The 19685-nt window shown below is 44.1% G+C and overlaps 1 protein-coding gene across 1 annotated transcript; it reads right to left on the bottom strand.

Annotated features, from left to right (window-relative positions):
* Positions 1–2091: 2091 nt before the first annotated feature.
* On the bottom strand, positions 2092–18211 carry akap17a (A kinase (PRKA) anchor protein 17A). The gene is made up of 9 exons (XM_080457145.1): positions 18090–18211; positions 16147–16494; positions 14866–15084; positions 14112–14324; positions 10813–10961; positions 9759–9999; positions 7299–7583; positions 6428–6643; positions 2092–6287 (listed from the first exon to the last, which is right to left on the bottom strand). The coding sequence occupies exons 2-9, from the start codon at positions 16471–16473 to the stop codon at positions 5835–5837; spliced, it is 2103 nt and encodes a 700-aa protein (XP_080313271.1). The 5' UTR covers positions 16474–16494; positions 18090–18211; the 3' UTR covers positions 2092–5834.
* Between the last annotated feature and the right edge of the window lie 1474 nt (positions 18212–19685).

The raw sequence follows: 19685 nt of genomic DNA, 5'->3' as shown, positions 1-19685 counted from the left end.
CATAAGCACAGAGGAGGGAAGAGTCAGTGACCCTCTACGAATGAGTTAGTGTCTCCAAAGTAGCTCTACTTGTCCACTGAACCTCTCTGCCTGTCTGTCTGAGTCAGTCTATGACGAGACAGTAAGACCTCTTTATGTGTACGTGTCCCGCGGGAGACACTTTTTTACAGACCAGACGAGAGGACTTGAACTACAGTACTACAGTGAGAGTAGTAGTGGGCTAAAGCCGATTACAGCCAGATAACCCAGATTATAGCTCAAGGCTCAAGTCTGCATCATGCAAAGAAACAACTCTTATGGCGACACACTGTCGCTTTGTTCGTTAACTTAAAACCTCTATACTTAGTTGACCGGAGTCCTCCAGGGCTCAAAACTAGGCCCCCCTCCTGTTTCTGCTCAACACTAAATATCTGACCTGAAAATAGATCTACACGCTCGCAACATTTTCACCGAATGTTAGCCTCCCATAATAGGGATGCTATGGTTCACACCATGTGGTTCTCAAACTTTTTCATGCCAAGGACCCCCAAATGTATGTGTATTTGGCCATGGACCCCCATCTGAAAATGTTTTGTGCCAGGGGCCCCCAGAAGAGAAGATTTGTGTTAAAATCATTCAAACCTTTCCAAACATTTGATATTTTTCAGACAATTTAAAAAAATAGCAGATGTATGAGCTTGTAGATCTGCTATTTTTGAATAGCCAACGTATAAATGGATTAAGTGGTTAAACTAATTATGTTAACTACTTTTGCTGGGGACCCCTGGAACCCTGAGAATCACTGGTTCTCACACACACACACACACGGTTAGACACTCCATTCCCAAACACAGACTGCTTTCCATAGTGGCAATGTTGTTTTAATCAGACTGTGCGACCCCAGGCAGTGATTGAGGCCAGCACTATTGGGGTTCCAAATGTTGGAGCGCGGAGATGAGCGAGACGAGCTTGTTGAACACGTACGTGATGAAAAATGAACCGCCTTCCTCTGTGCCATATGGTGCGATAACACTTAGGCTGGGAGACTGATGGTAATATCAAGCTAATGACACCGTCGACTATCACAGCACACACTGCCTTGATGAAATAACAAAGGCTCTGGCTAATCAGGCTGACTCCTAATTACTTCTCTGTGGACTTCATTAGCACAGAGACGCACAGGGGCAGAGTGTGGATATAGGAGAGACCATGTAGGGAGATCGACCAGGTGGATCACTGTGGGACGGTTCAGCCCCAGTGTTGATTTGCTGCTTCCATAGCTCAGTGGTTCTCAAACTTTTTCATGTCAAGGACCCCCAAATTGACACTTATTAGCCCGCGGACACCCATTTGAAAAGATATGCCAGGGACCCCCATAAGAGAAGATTCTTATCGCTCTAGCAATGATTCTCAAACCATTTTAATTTCAAGGGCCCCCAGTTTGACATGCATTAGGCTACGGACCCCCATTTAATGACATTTCTATCTCTGGGACCCCAAATTTATATTGTACAATCAATGTTAATTTAACTCTGAGAATGTACAAATAACGGGTCCATTTGGTTCCATTTGTACACTCTGAGTTAGACCCATAAGGGTCCACTTAGTTCCTATCCATCATTTAGCTGGGGACCCCTGGAACTCCCTCAAGGACCCCTGGGGGTCCCCAGACCCCACTTTGAGAACCAATGCCATAGGACACACAGACAAAGTTGTTCGTCAAGAGGAGACACATGTGTAATGAAGTTTCATGGATGCACATTAACAAAGTCAGTCCTTGTGAGTGGTTGGCACCACTCAAAAAAAATAGGATCGTGTTTCTTTACTCCTAAACGTAATTAAAATAGAATCTGGGTGCAAAATCGGCAAAGTTTCCCTTTAAAGCTTTTAATTAATTAGCAACTAATGCAAAATGTGCAGTTAAGATTCACACGTTCAAGTTCTATTGTTTACCAGAGGTTTAGCCTATTCTAGAGTATAAGAATTGCTTTTCACAAAAATGAATGAATGTTGGTTTCATACAATTTTTTTAACCATTTACAAAACTGCTCAATGAACCTTAGGACAAAATGTATTTAACCAGTAGGGCCACTACAAAAGAAACAAATCCAGTACCGTTTTCAGTTTTTCATTTTATTTAACAAATAAACATGGGCCAACTGTGTGCAAGACATGCGCTAGTCAAGGGGGACTGTGTCCTAGCATTGCTCAGACAGACTTTACAATGGCAATTCAGCGTTGAAATGTGTCCCTGCACACAGAAATTATAGGAACAACTCACTCTTTGACCAACTGTATCATCAATAAGGCAAAGAATCAGTCACTAAATTATGTGTACAATTCTACAAGGTTTTGACTAGAAGCTGGTCTGGTTTCCAGAACAGTACTTTATCCCCCCAGTTTGGTATACAGACCCCCATAACTCTTGAGTGTACAAATGGAACCAAATGGACCCTTAAAATGGTCCATTTGTACATTCTCAGAGTTACACACTTATAAGGGTCCATTTGGTTCCCAACAATCATTCATTTAACTGGGGACTCTCGTCTGGAAATCCCTTAAGGACCCTTGAGGGTCCTTAAGGGGAAACCACTTGAGAACCACTGCTTTATCCAAGACTAAAATCAAGCTAATTATTTCCTGTTAAAAGGAATTTCTGGACTTGTCTTAATCCATTACCTGGGATTCTAGCCCAAGATTAGGGTTAGGGCCAAAAATTAACTAATTATCAAATACAAGTGATTTTAAATAAGAATACTAGTGACTGACGTTCAGAGTTTGACTATCGTTGCTGTCGGGCAGAACCCTCGTATGTCCATATTCCATCTTTTTGTTTTTATAAATCAATGCAGTTATAAAAAAATAGCTGATCCACAAGCTCACATTGTGTCATGTTGGGACACGTTGCGAGTCTGCAGATCTGCCATTTTCACCATTTAAAAATAAAATAAAAAATGTCTCTATAATGACATGCCCATGATAGGATTGACAGGTTGATCGTGGTCAGTCTGTCTGTGGGTTTTATAAATATTTAACCAATGAAAAGTATTAACAAGAGCTTGTGACTAAATACAATGGATCCATTGGAACACAGGTTCTTATTTCCATTTCCTCAAAGGTAACGGTTTTGGGCATTCCAAGGTTTGCTGCCCCGACTGCGTCCATATCAATGTATTATTCAGCACAAGGCAACCCACTCAACTTCTGTGCCAGGGGTTTTCCCTCAAACGGGGTCATAAGTTCCGACAACAAACTCAAACAAGTTGACCGAGGAGTCTGTGGTGAGTCCACTGCTGCACGGTTCTCAGCATCATATTTCTGCACAATTTACAACAAGGAGGTCAAGAAAAATATTTGAGGCAGCTACTGTACTGTAAATGGAATCAGTCATTCCTGTGTCCCTCTGCAAAAAAAAGGAACAGGTTAAAGCCGTATATAAAGTATTATAATTATGGTTATAGTCAGCATTCAATCTTCACAGATTTCTCATTCTAACAGCAGTCTGTTTTCTTTTCAAGTAGAGACGTTCTGCAGCGTACACAATCCCGGCTCTAGCTCAGTGGTTCTCAAAGTGGGGTCCAGGGACCCCTAGGGGTGCTTGGGGGGTTCACAGCAAAATGACTGAGTAACAGTTTAAGGTGCAATGATACTTTGATAGAGGTTTAGGATGTGTAATCACCTTGCCATCATGTAACTGCAAATATGGATGCGATATCTTCTAATAGTTGCTCCGTTGATTAGAAATTGATATTCCAAAAATAGTTTCCTCATTGACTTACATGATGGCAAGGTAACTATACACCAAGTGTCATTGCATTTTAACCATTAACCCGGTTTTATACTTAAGCTACATCTTTAACAATGGGGAAAATATTTGAATCATTTTGAATTATCTTATGACCAAATATTCTCAGAATTTCCCGGCTGGCACAATATCTTTTCAGATGGGGGTCCGTGGTCAAATACATATCGATTTGGGGGTCCTTCACATGGAAACGTTTGAGAACCACTGACCTAAGCTGTAGTGAATCAGTCTTTCATTCAGTCTGAGTCGTCAGTCTTTACTGTGTGAAGCATCGACAAAATCATGCCTGAACCAGCAAAGTCAGTGCCAAAGAACTGAGCTTGTGGCTGCTGGTCTGACTTCTTTCCTACCACATGTAAGTAATGGCTGCGCACTTTGCAGTATCCTATGATCAGGATACTAGTACTGTACGGTCCAGCCAACTGACACTGACTGAAAACTCATTACTGCATTCCTACATTGCGCTCTGCACCGGTCCTCTCTGAAACCTGTCTGACGTAGGGTTGGGATCCTTTAGGATTTTAACGATACCGGTTCTTTAACGATTCTTATAGGGGTTTCCAAATGGACCCTTACAGGTCTGTAACTCTGAGAGTGTAAAATGGAACCAAATGGACCCTTAGGGGGCCATTTGGTTCCATTTGTACACTAAGAGTTATGGTGGTCCTTGAAATAAATAAAACCCCACTGGTATTGCAATTGTACAGCAGCTCTGACAGTGTGATTAAAAACCCGGTTCCGGAAACGTTTCCAAATGTGATGGAACCGATTCTGGTTCCTCGATGCTGGATCCGGTTCCTCTGGTTCCCAAACCTAGTCTGACGGGCATTAAAAGAAGAAGTGAACTTCAGGACCACAGCTGTGAGACATTCACAAGACTGGCTGCCTCCAAAACAGGAACAGGGGAAAATTTGAGGTAAAATTCTTATGTGATGAATGCAATCGTTTTGAACTTTAACCATTTGAACCCTAGCATCCCTATTCTGGGGCCAAAAGGCTATTTTCGGGGAAGATGGGGGCCTAGTATTAGAACCCTTGGGAATCCGGCCAAATAATTATAGGGTTTAAGTGGTTAATAGGTGCTTTTTCACATGTCTGAGCTCAGCCCCATGCTGAGGATAGAATGGGGCTGAGTTAACCTATGTTCCCCAATCCCCACATGGTTGTGCTAGTTTAGTACAAGCTCTAGAGTAGGCTGGTGACTGGTTAATGTCAATGCCACAGTTTAGCATCCAGTTAAACCCTCTATACTTTAGTACTCTGTACTTGGTCTGCTTGTTTCCTTTTACACCAAATCTCTTCTCCGAAAATAGCTGATCTACAAGCTCGCATAGTGACGCGTTGCGAGCTTGTAGATCGGCTAGATCAGGCGACTTTTCCCCCCAAAATAGGGATGCTGGGGTTCGAGTGGTTAAGCAGCACCCACCGCCCTGTTCACACTAGCCATTTAGGCACTGCGTTTTCACCTATTTCTGGGGCGAGTCCTGCTCCAGAGTTACACAACTAAATAAAAACAAACACAAATATCTTCTCTCAAACATTGTCTCGAGTATGGAAACTTTTTGTACAGTCAATGGGATATGAAATGCATACATTCCACATGATGGACATTCATGATAGAAATGATGGCCAGTGACCCCAGGGCTAAACTCTTCAGGATAGGTCAGATGGTACCAGTGTGACCCGTGAACATCCATCTTTTAGCCCATGGAGAAAATTCTCACTTAGCCCAGGGCTGAGAAGGGACAAAGCCCTGGACTGAGTGTGAAAGCACCTAATGAGAGTTCTTTCTGCACTTCTTTGTCCACCCGTCCATCTCTGTGTGACTGTCCGTGTGTCTTTCTGTCTGCATGCCCTTCTCCACTATGCAGTGGTGGATCCGTGGAGGGTCGCTCTCAATGAAATGAAACTTATAGAAATATTTCCAAATTAAACTTATTTTGTTGTGTAAGCTAATTATGTGGTCTTCCAAGTGGACAGGCTTTTTCTGGTTCAAAGCTAGACCCCGCCCCGCCATCTCTCCAGCAATAAACACAACATATTTCAGACATTAGCGTCGTCTCCTGTCCCTGCTGTAGCTGCGGCTGTGACGCCTGCTCCTTCGCTCTCCGCGGCTCCGGCTCCGCCGGTCCCTGCTCTGGCTCCGCCTGTCCCTGCTCTTAGAACTGCTCGCCGAGCTGCTTCTGCTGCCGTAGCGGTGGCGGCGGCTGCTGCTGTGCCTGTGGCTCCTCCCCCTGCTGTAGCTCCTCCCCCTGCTGCTCCTGCTCCTGTCGCGGCTGGAGCTCGTGCTTCTGCTGCTGCGGCGACGACTGCGACTCCGCCTCCTGCTGCTGCCGCCGCCGCCGCCGCCGCCGCCACCGCCGTGGTGGCTGCGCCGGCTGTGGCTCCGCCTCCTGCTGTGGGAGTCCTTTCTCCTCCTCCTCTCCTGGCTGTAGGACCGCCTCTCCCTCGCTCGCTCCCTGCTGCTGCGCTCCCGGCCGTCTCTCCTCTCCTCCTTGTAGGGCTGCGAAAGAAATTATTAGATTATTTTCGTTATTTTTTTTGAAAGAAAAAAGTCAAATTGAATTTATTTATAGTAAAATCAATTATAATTTTTTTATAATAATTTTAATCAGTTAGTTAAATTAACTGTTGCACCCCTACCTCCCGGTCCCTCCTCTTCCGGTCCTCCCCGCCGCCTCTCCTCTCCTCCCTCGCTCCGGAGGACACTTTCTTCTTCCTCTCGGACACCTTGGAGCGCACGCTGGACTTGGGCGGCTGCCCGCCGTCCTTGTCCTCCTCCGTCTTGGCTCCGGGGGCCAGGAGGAGACCCAGGATCACGTCACTCCCCAGACCAGAGGACGCCTCTTCTCTGTAGGCCTGGCAACACAATGACATTTTAGTGGACCATTCATTGTCATACAAATAATTGCGATTCATGATTTAACTGTGTTTAATAAATATATATATATATTTATTTATTTTTACCCCAATTGCCCAAACCAGGGACCTAGCGTGATTAAATAGTGTGGACAACGATGAATAATGATGGAAATCTTTCTGTTATTTTTATACAGATGAAGGGAAATTATTCCAACGATTTCACTCAAATAATTGGGGCTCAGTTGATGATGTAATAATGGTACCAGGCAGTGTTGCCATGTCTGCTTATTCTAAGTGTCTTTGGGCTTATTTGTCTGTTAAGTTGGTTGTAAATTATTGGTACTTGCGGGTTGCATTGTTTTGGGCTTGTTCGTAAAGTGTAGTTGCTTCTTTGGGCTTGTCTCCCCCCCCGCCCCCCCCCCCACCCGACCCCCATCATCAAAAAATATTTTGTGCGAGGGACCCCTGTATGAGATGTTTGTTGTTTCGCATGTTTGAAAATAACCGATCTACAAGCTTACAACGCTAAGCCGCTGAAAATAGGCTTAAAGTGCTCATGTGGCCAATAGTTGCTTCTTTAGGGCTTGTTTTCATAGACCTGGTTGCTTATTTCTCTCGCAAAAGTCTGGCAACACTGGTACCGGGCCTCTACCTCTCTGTGCAGGGCTTCGTCCTCCTCGGCGGCGGCTCCTCCGTCTCCGCTGCCCTTCTTCAGGAGGTTCCCCAGGAGTTTCTCGCGGAGCTCCTTCTCTTTGCGCTGCAGCTCCAGGGCGCGCTCCTTCTCCGTCTCCACGCGCCGCAGCTCCTCCTCCTGCCGGCGCCGGCACGCTTCCAGCTGCTGCAGGCGGGCCAGCTCCTCCTGCTGGCGGGCCTGCTCCTGTCGCTCGCGCTCCTCGCGCTCCACCCGCTCCTTCTCCTGCTGCTGCTGCTTCAGAGCCTGCGGAGAAGGGGAAAAAAACAGTTGATTGTTAATGCAGAGTTTCTCAAACTTTTTAATTTCACGGACCCCCAGTTTGATATGCCCCCTCCAACCGCTCTGGATATGTGGTGTCACTGTTGCAGGTCGCCCAGCAGCAACGTTTCACCCTAGTGTTATTGTGCTATTCCTATTGTTGTTATTAATGTTGCTCATTATTGTGTAAGTGTGGGCTGTTTTACATTGACTCCTATGATATGCAGTGGTGTTAAGTAACTAAGTACATTTACTTAAGTATAATTTTTTGGTATTTTTACTTTACTGGAGTATTTCCAATTTTCAGCACTTTTACTTCTACTCCACTACATCTCAGAGTCAAATATTGTATTTTTACTCCACTACAATTATTTGAAAACTGAAGTTACTAGTTACTTTGTAGATTTTGATTATTATTACCCACTTCAGCCCTATATACATTCCGGGCATTTGAAAATAGCAGATCTACAAGCTCGCGATGCGACAATCTGCTATTTTCAAAAGATTTTTATACATTTAACTTCTAAAAAATTTTATCCCACGATTTTTGTAACCCATTTTTTTCACCCGGTGCCAATTTCCTAAGTGATCCTGGGCGCTACACCAGCACTACACCAGTCCCCCACAGTAGGGAGGCCAGGGCCGAGCTCATGCTTCCTTCAGGCATGAGAGCCAACTGACCTTCTTGTCACCTGACAGGGGGGAGTTTCCCTGGTTGGACGTAGCGCGTGGAAGGAACACGTTATTCCAACCAGTTCCCTTCCCCTCCATCAGGCGCCCCGGCTGTCATGGGGGAGGCAGTATAGTGACCAGGATTACTACATGTTTTTGTGAGGTTTTTGTGAGAGAACTCCACACAGAGTAGGCCCTTTCGCCAACCCCACCTAGGGTATGGGCGCTGATGACGCGGAGGAGAAGACACGCCCCCAGCGCCGACAGCGTCCCCCGGCGGGAATCGAACCCAGGACCTTCTAGCTGTGAGGCGACAGCGCTACCGACTGCGCCACCGTGCCTCCGGAGATTTTTATACATTTGAAAACATTAACTGCATAATGAGTCCTTCTACTTTTGATACTTTAAGTACAGTTTGATACCAATACTTTTGTATTTTTACTCAAGTAAATTTTGAATTCCGGACTGTTACTTGTAACAGAGTATTTCTACATTACTGTATTGATACTTTTACTCAAGTAAAGAATGTGAGTACTTTTGTCCACCACTGATGACATGTGACAGGAGCGTGACAGAATTGCAACGGTTGCTAAGGTAGCATTGGACAATCGCTATTGGAGACTTGATGAAGTCTTCATCAAGTCTCCAATGAAGTGCGATTCTACAGTACAAGGTTTTGACTATAACTTTGTCTGGTTTACAGAACAGTACTCTATTCCAGGGGTTCTACCTTCTTAATTTCAAGGACCTCCACTTTAGTATGCAGACCCCCACAACTCCTCCATATTAAAAAATTATAATAATTGTACACTTTCAGACTTACAGACCTGTAAGGGTCCATTATTTGGTTTCCAAACCCTCCCTGGACTTCTGTCAAGGACTCTGCGGGTATCTGGACACTACTTTGAGAACCACTGTGCTAATGTGTTTTTGAAGCTTACCCATGAAAAGCTTGGTGGTTTCTTGGCACTCAGCATATGTCTAAAGCAATAATGTGTTGGGGTTTTTTTTACAACCAAAATCAGTTTTTCAGATGAGCACTCACGGAAAAGTGGTTTGACTCAGGGCACACTAACAGAGTGTTTGCTGGTGTGCAAAAAAAATGCTTTAGAGATGTGCGGAGCGCAAGAAACCACCAGGCTTTTCATGGTTACGCTGAAAAAACACAAAACATCAACCACACAAAAAAACATACACTTTAACCACTCTCAAACCGACACCCTTATTTTGAGGCATGTCTATCTAGGCATATTTAACCATTTAAGCCCTATTTGGAAATAGCCAATCTACAAGCTCACAACGCATCGAGCTTGAACATCGGCAATTTCTGAACATTTTTTAAAACATTTGAACATTTTTGCCAATCAATAAGCACACCTAAAGTAGGACACAAATCAGGACACATCGGCTACATAAATGCTGATACCTTTGTCGTCAAAAAAGTCAAATAATGGCCGATATGTATAGGTCTGACTCTAACACACACACCTTGGCTCTGGCCAGCAGCTCGGCGATGAGCCGGATGGACTCCAGGTTGCGCTGGGCCAGCAGCAGCCGGCGCTCCTCCGTGGCGATCTTCATCTGCAGCTTCCTCTGCTCCTCCTCCTGCTGCCGCTTCACCTTCTTCAGGTTCCTCCTCTCCTCGCGCTCCCGCTGCTTCTGCTCCTTCTTGCGCAGCCGCTCCTCCCGCCGCCTTTCCTTCTCCTCCTCCTCTTGCTCCTTCTGCTTCCTGAAAGTCACATACGTCAGGTTGACCACTTAAAACCTCACAATACGTTGTTGGGCGGAGTCCCTCAGGGCTGTTTTTGCTCTACATTAACACATTGACTGCCTGAGATTAAAACATCGTTTTTCATCCCCATGCCAGCGTTTTTTGGAGAGCCGCAGAAGCCACGTTATAGACACGGAAGTAAGCAAAGAGTGTCTGGGGGGTGGGGGAGGGTCTCCTCTATCCACCGGAGCAAGAACATTTTTACCGCGATCGGCCATTGTGTTGCTATTGCCCGTTGAATAAGGCTCGTTTTCACAAAAAAATAGAAATCCGAGCTAGCTGTGTTTTTCTACAAATCCTAATATAGGAGTGGACGGAGGTGACGTTTTTTGGGATGACGGCACATCCGTCGATTCCTTCTCTCAGCGTCAAGGGATAATTTCTAAGTTGTGTTAGAGTAAATTCTTGTGGAATTTAACAAAACAATATATGTTTAAGTCCTTGGCAGGCAAGAGTTTTATTTGAAAGGACGTAAGCATACATCCTTGGCAGGCAATGTGTTAAATATCTCCCCAGGAAAATAGCAGATATACAAGTCTCCCCAGAATAAGGATGCTGGGGTTTAAGTGGTTAAAAACCACTAATATACTCCCTTCCAGTGCAGACACTGGTCTTTAGAGCTGGAGTTGATCTCCAGGTGCTGCTCAGTAGCTGAGTGCCCACTGCTCCTAATAGTTAGGATGGGTCAAATGAAGGAGACCAATTAACGGCATAGGGAAATGTAACTTAACCCTAGTTGAGGGAAGCCATATCACACAGGTCTTTGCGTACCTCTCGTCCTCCTTGCGTCTCTCCTCCTCCTCCTTCTCCCGTCTCTTCTGCTCCTCCCGCTGTCTCTCCAGTTCCTGGAGTTTCAGCCTCTCCTGCTGCCTCCTCTTCACAGTGATCTCACTCAGGTGCTTACTGGTGTCAAAGGCCACCTGGGACACACACAGTAGGGATGTTTAAATCTATTGACAAAACTAGTGATTGCCAACCTTTTTCATTTCAAGGACCCCCCTTTTTATATGCAGTGGGCCCCAGACCACCATTTGATACCATTCTCTGAAATCATGGGACCCCAATCAACATATTTTAAAATCCTGTGTGCTACATTAACTCTGAGAGTGTACAAATGGAACTAAATGGATCCTTGTGGTTATGGACCCTAAGGGTCCATTGATTTGGACCCCTGGTGGTCCCCGGACCTGAAGTTGAGAAACAGTGAACAAAACAACACGCTTGGTTTTCCGTGTCGACAGTAAAATCAGTATTGGAAAATATATATACCTTTTATTCATTTTTGAAATAGCTACAATTCAAAATATTCGGTTCACTAGTCATGGTTCGGGGCATGTATCTATTGTTTGGTTTGGTCTGCTGTATGGCAGCATTAAGGATTCAGCATTTACCTACGACAATAACGGAAAAAGGTATGGCTAAGCCTGTCACAATTATTACATAATCGCCTAGTCGCAATTATTTGTGTTACTTAAATTTGTAATCGTGACAGCCCTACGTATAGCTTATGCCAGCAGCAATACTTCCAACATGATGACCCATTTATGAAGACATCATCACCCCAGTGTGTGCGTTGACAGCACCAGGAGAGAGAGCTCGGTAGCAAAGCCTTTTAACAGCATCTCCATGCAGATTCAGACAGGGCAAACCCTGTAATAAAAGCATTGGGGGGTTTATAGCTAAATACATGCAGCCAAATGCAATTGGTGAGGATGCAGGATTTCAGCATGATGAAAGTGCTTGAGGCATGCTATAATATCCCCCATCGCCGACACTTCAGCAACACTAAATACATTATATAACAGCAAATTAATTATACACTTATTAACAGAGACAACTAGGAATTGTCAAAGAATTGTCCAACACGCCTAGGTAGCTCTTAACCCATTCAATCCGGGAACGCATCTCTGTCATTTTAGATTTCTTTGGCTATTCAAAAATAGCAGATATACAAGCTCATAGCGCAGCACCGAGTGCCGTGCTATGAGGTTGTAGATTTGCTATTTTTGAAAAATCGTGAAAATGTTTGCAAATCTTTGATCGCTTGATTCTTAAAGCCAACATTTGTAACTCAAATCTTTGCTTCTGGGGGTCACTGGAACAACATATTTTACAAATGTTCGCTTTAAAAATATATATATTCAAAGATTTACACAAATTGTCACGATTTTTCAAAAATAGCAGAGCTTGTATATCTGCTATTTTTGAATAGCCAAAGAAATCTAAAATGATGCGTTCCCGGATTGAATGGGTTAAGATGGATGGACCTCATCTAATTAAGTGGCGTTTAGTTTTTTTTGCCAAGAAGTCTACATCAGAAAAAAATTATAACTCAGAAGACAGCGAATGGATGAATGTCTCCAACTCGTCGACCAGCAAAAGACTGTGACGGTAGGCAAACACAATCTCAACCAAATGTACCCACTCATTACACCTGGCTTGAATGTGGGCCATAATGTACCAGCACATGAAGCCTGCAATATAGGCTAAGCGAAACCGTGTCCTGAGGGAGAGATTATTATGGGATGCCGTTCTTTTCTTGCATTACAATAAAACAACCAGGCCTGATTTATCAGTTTTTTTATTCATTCTGTCCTCCTCCCTTTTAATTGGGTGTGTTCTCTCGGCCCGTCTCCCCACGCTTCGGTTTTACACTTCACAATGAGGCTTCAGTCTGGGGATTAAGGGAGCGTCCTGATTCTCATTTCACTAAAAGGCCTTAAAGCCGCCGTGTTATGCTGAACAAGACAATCTCATTATTAAGCCACGCACGACTATCGGTATCACACGCTGAGAGAGTACTGTATAATCGCACTTCACCAAGTCTCCAACAGCGACTGCCCAATGCTACCTTAGCAACCGTTGTGAATCTGTTACGCTCCCGTCACTTATCATAGGAGTCGATGTAAAACAGCCCGCACATACACAACAATTAGCTACATTAATAACAACAATAGGAATAGCACAATAGCATTAGGGTGAAACGTTGCTGCTGGGGGACCTGCACCGGTGATCCCACGTATCTAGAGCGGTTGGAGGGGGCATATCAAACTGGGGGTCCGTGAAATTACAAAGTTTGAGAAACTCTGCAAAGCTCTCACACTGGGCCTCGCTCGCATTGCAGGACTTTGTCACGTCAGGTTGTAGAATTTAAAAAAAAATACTGATGTACTCCTTGCTTTCTCCATGATTAGTTTATTTACTGACTATATCCCTTATTCTGACAGCGCTAGTGCTGCACAGCCATGAATCAGCCAATATTGTGTTTGACATGTTACTGACATCTGTATTGACGAAACGCATAAACATATATTTGTCAAAGGGATAAAACGCAATAAAGCTCGAGAGCTTAGAGCTTCTTTCCATTGTGGACTTCTAAGTGTGTGTGTGGTGTTTTTGATTCATTGAATACTTCGTTAGACAGAAATGCAAACAGCACGAGGTACAGTCATACATTTGGGCTACAAGGATAACACAAAAAGGTCCTGGTGACTTGTTTCCATCGTGGTCCTATGTATTCACGTGTGTGTGTGTGTGTGTGTGTGTTGGGTTAACGAACATGTTAAAGTGACATCAAAGTGCCGGTTCATAACCTTTTGCAGAGCTAATGTGAGAGAAATCCACATACTTGAGAACTGGTTCTATAATTAAATAATCAGTTACAACAGCTTTGGGGCGGCAGAAGTGGCTTATGAGGTAGAGCTGGTCTGGGAATTGGTCCCCGGTTGATCCAGGCTACGTGTCGCCAGGTTAGGTGTCCCTGAGCAAGACAACTAACCCCCAACAGCTCCCCAATGCGCTCACTCAGAGCAAGCCACTGCTGAGGCAAAGCAGAGATCACTACACACACCCTTAACCACTTAAAACCTATATAATTCGCTGACAGGGGTCCCCCAGGCGTCTATACTTCGTCCCCTCCTCCTTTTTTCCCCCTCTACACCTAATCTCTTTGGAAAAAGATAGCCGCTCTACATGCTCACAACACGTTGCAACGCTCAGTTAATTCAGTTAGTCAAGAAAGTAATCTATAGAATAATCAATAAGAGTATAATGCATAGTTGCAGCCCTACCTTGATGTTACAGGCGACAGCCTTGCCGTCTTCTCCTTTCAGCATCAGCTTCATGCCGCGCAGCGTGTCCATGGCCTTGATGAAGCCTTGGTATTCCTGGTACTGGACGTAGGCCTCAAAGTTCAGGTGGCCCCCGAAGCTGAACGTGTTGAAGTTCTTGTCCAGCATCTCCTCCCGGTAAGGGTCCAGCATGGGGATGTCCACGTTCCGCACCTAAAACACAGCAAAAATATTATCTTAAAAGAAAAACACTCCTGCTGCTGATGCTCATTTCAGTGCAGTTGTTGATTATTCTCATCAGCGCCGTAAGTACAATACAACCCATATGAACTAATGGAGCCATTTGTTCACTCTTCGGAGTAGATGTACCGATACCATTTTAACCTTCCCGATACCGATACCCATAACTTGGTAACTCTGATACGAGTGCGTAATTTAGTGGTTCTTAAAGTGGGGTCCAGGGACCATCTGGGTTCCTTGCGGGGGTTCCAAATGGACCCTTACGAGTCTGTAACTCTGAGAGTGTAAAATGGAACCAAATGCACCCGTAAGTGTCCAAAATATGACTGTAAATGAAATATCATCATGTGATAAAGTACGTGGTATCGGAATGGCAGACTGGCATACTCGCCGACACCAGCATTTTAGGCAGTATCGGCAGCTTTTACGATACTGGTATCGCTATCGGAACAACTCTACTTCGGAGTTGAATTAAACGGAGGATTTTACTGCGTATCGCAGTCATTCCACCCACCTGGCCGAAGCTCTGGAAGACTTTGGAGAGTGTTTCTTCGTTGGGTCTGTCTGGGTGCGGGCTGTCCTTCTGACTGAACCAGCGGCAGGGCAGGCCCTCCAGGTGGATGGTGTCAGGCCTCTCCCCGGGCACCGACTCGTTCATGTCCTTGGCGTCACGGAAGAACGAGTCCCAGTCGTGCCGCGTAGGGAAGTCCACCTTGTTCTCTACGGCACGCACCTGTAAACACAGGGAGAGACAGGGAAAGAGATTAGAAAAGCCTTGTGAGTTCCATCCTACTGACATTTAACCACTTAAACCCTATACTCATTTGACTGTATTCCCAAGGGCTCTGTACTAGGTCCCCTCCTGTTTTCACTCTACACTAAATATCTTTGACGAGAATAGCCGATATACAAGCTCACGACGCGCTTTGAGTAGTGATGAGTGGTTCATGATCGATTCGTTCATAAAAACTAGTTCCTGGCCGTGAACAAACCTGTTCACTTCCTCAAACTGTTACGTTCACGATTCCGTTCATGTCCCCCCCCCACCCACACAGGACGGGTGGGCCATTCCTCCCGCGACAGACAGACAGCTGTGCGGTAGAGTTTTTCACTATACAATAGACATGCATGCGTATTGCTATTTGAATTGAAATAAAAGGTAGCCTACTGTTGTTCCTGGACAAAAGACAGATAGTGTTAGCACCACATTTAAGTATCAAAAGAACTAAAAATGCATGGTCCTAGACAAAGGACACATAGGTACTGGTCAATTAACACATTTTAGTTTGAATATGCAAATAAATAGTATGCTACAGCTACTATTCATGAACATTAAGTTAAAGACATGGTTGGAAATCGATAGTCATGTGAGTGTACTGACTTAGGCTGCTTTGTATAAAATAGTGCATTTGTGGAAATAATTATCGACTAATACAAATAACTTTACATTATATATTGTAATGTAGTTATTTATTACTTCTACACATTATATTACAAAGAAGATGGTGCAATTAGATGGTGAATGACAGTGCTGTGTTTCTGTGCAGATGGTGATGGTCATGTCAGTGGGATCAGATGCACACAGTTGCATGCATATAGTAGTCCATGCGCTCCGCCGGGACTGGAAGCGCTACTGAACGTTGAACGCGAACGAATCATTTGAACGGGTCATTGCCGTGAACAAAATAGTTTGTTCACTGAAATGAACTAGCTGTGAGCTTGTAGATCTGCTATTTTTCTGTCAAACGTTAGCCCCAGGATAGGGAGGCTAGGGTTCAAAAGTCAACTGCATTACCTTCAGTATGTCAGTGAAGCCACTGAGTTTGATGCTCTTCCCGTCCAGGCGTTCCCGCAGCACCTTGACCACTCCCTTGTTCTCCACCTCCCCCTCGAAGCGGATGAAGTCCATGGTGCTCTTGGAGATGCGCAGGGCGGAGAACTGCTCCGGAGCCACCATGGCCTTCACCCTCTCCATCACCTCCCAGTTGGAGATGCTCTTGCCGGGCGTCTTCAGCTGGGGCAGTGCCACGCTGACCGTCATCTTGGCGATGGGCTTCAGGAACAAGCTGTGGTCGGCGCAGAGACACAGCGCCTCCGTGGTGTCGTGGACTATGGTGGACATTGTGCCGGACAGGTACGCAAGCTGAGGGAGGGGGTGGAGAACAGCACACAGATTAGAGATGAACCGATAACATTTTTTTCCTTCCCGATACCGATACACATAACTTGCGTGCCGAGTACCAACACCAGTGTGTAATTTAAACAAATTTAGGATAGTGGTTCTCAAAGTGGGGTCCAGGGACCATCTGGGTTCCAAATGGACCCTTACAGGCCTGTAACTCTGAGAGTGTACAAATGGAAACAACTGGTCCATTTGGTAGACTGGTATCGGTACAACTCTACCAAAGATGGTGAACACGCTGCATCAGAATCAACATTATTGTCACATCTCAGTTTAAAGGTGTAACAAGTGGGTGAAATTCGTTTTTGTGCAAGCTCTATCGTTTTTATTACTTTCAGAAATGAAAATAGAAAAGGTAGGGGTGGGGGCATGGGAAAAGGGAGAAGAAGAAAACAAATATATAAATAGAATCAGGCAAAAATATCTACATAGGTATACTGTTATACACATAGCATAGACCAGGAGGTACAGTATGTACAGTACATGAGGTTAGACATAAGAAACATTCAGTAGGTCCACATTTCCATGGATTTGAATGGCTGAACCCAAGATGGATCACAAACTGTTACTTCATTTGACTACTAGCGTCTCCACTGTGTTACTAAATAACTTTTAACACTAAATAGCACGATGTTAATGCGTTCATATTCTCTCTTTTCTTTTCCCCTCAATCTGCAACTGGTGTTGTGGGCGTGTAGATCTGCTATTTTCAGCGAGCGACACCATTGCACGAGTTGGTATAAATCGGGTGTTATTTTCTCTCCATCTTTCTTTTAGTTTTCCAGTCCTTTTTTTCAGGATTTCTTATCTTTCCAAATAAAACGTTGGTTTGTGTGATTGATTGAATACTTTATTAGCAGTTTGCAAAAAAAAAAAGCACAGGAAAGTACAATTCAATACACGGTCTAAAATTATTTTAAAACCAAGAAAGCCTATGGCTCCATTGGGTTCCATTGGGGTCCTTTGTACTCAATTCATCGAATGAAAAGTGAAAATAAACGAGAATACAGGACCACAATGGAAACCTCTATGGCTTTTTGTGTCATCCTTTTAGCACCATTGTATAATAGTACCACTGTACTGTTTGCTAACTGTTAATATAGTATTCAATCAATCAATAGCAACGCGTTGTGAGCTTGCAGATCGGCTATTTTCGCTGTTTGTTTGGTAACTTTGACAATTTTCAACCTATAATGAATGTACCTAACCCAAACCCAGGGCACCAGAGGTTCAAAGAGGTTCAATCAGCTCATAGAGTTGTTGTCAGACAGAGGCCAGCGGCTAGAGACCCTAACCCTAACAACACAAGGAACCATGACAACAACAAACACTGACCACCAAAACAAAACACATCCACAGCTGAGCTAACACAGTTAGCATGTTAGCTCGTGCCAAATGCTCTGCCAACACAATGCAGCTAATTACACTAGCGGCGGCTAATGCTAGCTAACTGCCTTGTTGTCGTGTGTTACCTAACGGTAGCTGATTCACTACGCCTGTGTCTATCGCATGAGGTTATATAACTTTAACATAATGTTATTATACATTTCACTTACCTAACGTTAGTTAGCCGATAGAAATAGAGGACTAAGTCATTCCGTAATGGTTTGAACCACTGACTGCTGGATGAACAGAAGCAGAAAGAAACTGTAGTTCTTCGCTTCCGGATGCGGTGAACTTCGAACTTAAGAATGACAAGCCAACGACTTGCAGAAAACGAAGCGCGTTGTTAGTCACAACGTGGTGAGTAGCGACCCCGTGTGGAACTAAGTGGTATTATGTGAAGCAAGACAAAGCCCAGCATAATTCACTGGTTAGACTTGGGGGTCCAGCCAGGGACCACCAGGGGTCCAAAAGGACCCATAGAGGTCTATTAGTTCCATAGAGGTCCTCATAGCAGACCTTGTATTGAACTGTACCTTCCTGTGCTTTCAATCCAATTAACACTGAGGATTTTACAGTGCAGTTTGGTGTCCTGTCCCAGAGATACAAAATATATCAAATGGGGGTCCGTGGGCTTATCACCACTGTTATAGTGTGCTGCACAATTTAGAAAGAGAAGAGAGGGAGGATAAGACATGAACAGTGGTGGAAAAAGTACTCTTTTTTTTTTTTACTTAAGTAAAAGTATCAATACTGCAATGTAGAAACACTCTGTTACAAGTAAAAGTCCGGTAATCAAAATTTACTTGAGTAAAAGTACAAAAGTAATGGCATCAAAATATTCTTTACCTACCATACTTACCAAAAGTAAAAGTACTCATTATGCAGAATGTCCCATTTCACAAGGTATCATATGTATACAATTTATTTAAAAAAAATAGCAGATCTACAAGCTCACAACGCAACTAGAGAGCAACAAGAGCTTGTAGATCGGCTATTTTCAAACAGCCAAAGTTGGAATAGGGCTGAAGTGGTTAAAGGTATCATGACATTCATTTTCACTTTTTTATTTTCAATGTTTTATTAGGGGTTTTATGACCTCAATTACACCCAAAAAACCTGAACTTAGAACATTCAGTGGATTTTCTGTGGTCTGGGGTTTTCTGAATAATTAGGCTGAAAAGTAATCTGAGCTTGGCCCTTCGACAGTGAGGTCACTGTCGATTAATCCCGCCCACTCTCCTCCTCGCCCCTCCCCTCCCCTATCCTTTCCTTTGGGGGGGGGGGCGGAACAGAGGCGATGATTGACAGGCAAAATCCCTCACCAGCGACACCCGCAGGCAAAGATTTCTTTTTTCATTGCAGTTGAAAAGGCTTTAGAAATGTGAGAGAAAAACACCTGCCATTGATCACTGGAATGGAATTTTCACTTAAAACTTTTTGTACACTTTTGAAGGACCAGGACAAAGACTTTGAATGTGGTGTAAAAGTGAATGTCATTAAACCTTTAATGTATGGTTTGTAATACTAATTCAAATCTATGAAGTAACTAGTAACTAATGTTTTCAAATAATTGTAGTGGAGTAAAAGTACAATATTTGCCTCTGAGATGTAGTGGCGTATAAGTATAAGTATTGAAAATAGGAAATACTACAGTAAAGTAAAAGTACCTCAAAATTGTACTTAAGTGCAGAACTTGAGTAAATGTACTTAGTTAGGTATTCCACCACTACACATGAATAGATAAACCGGGTCCAGCACTGGAACCC

Source organism: Gymnoscopelus braueri (assembly GCF_963280865.1).
Source record: "Gymnoscopelus braueri genome assembly, chromosome: 18".
NCBI classification, from domain to species: Eukaryota; Metazoa; Chordata; class Actinopteri; order Myctophiformes; family Myctophidae; genus Gymnoscopelus; species Gymnoscopelus braueri.
This window is presented reverse-complemented; position numbering and strand designations above follow the sequence as displayed.

Coding starts and splice junctions, on each gene's coding strand:
- akap17a (XM_080457145.1), bottom strand. CDS start 16,473: ATGTCCACCATAGTCCACGACACCACGGAGGCGCTGTGTCTCTGCGCC. Junction 15,085..16,146: donor GCTTCACTGACATACTGAAG/GTAATGCAGTTG, acceptor CTGTGTTTACAG/GTGCGTGCCGTAGAGAACAA. Junction 10,962..14,111: donor CTGTCGCCTGTAACATCAAG/GTAGGGCTGCAA, acceptor TGTGTGTCCCAG/GTGGCCTTTGACACCAGTAA.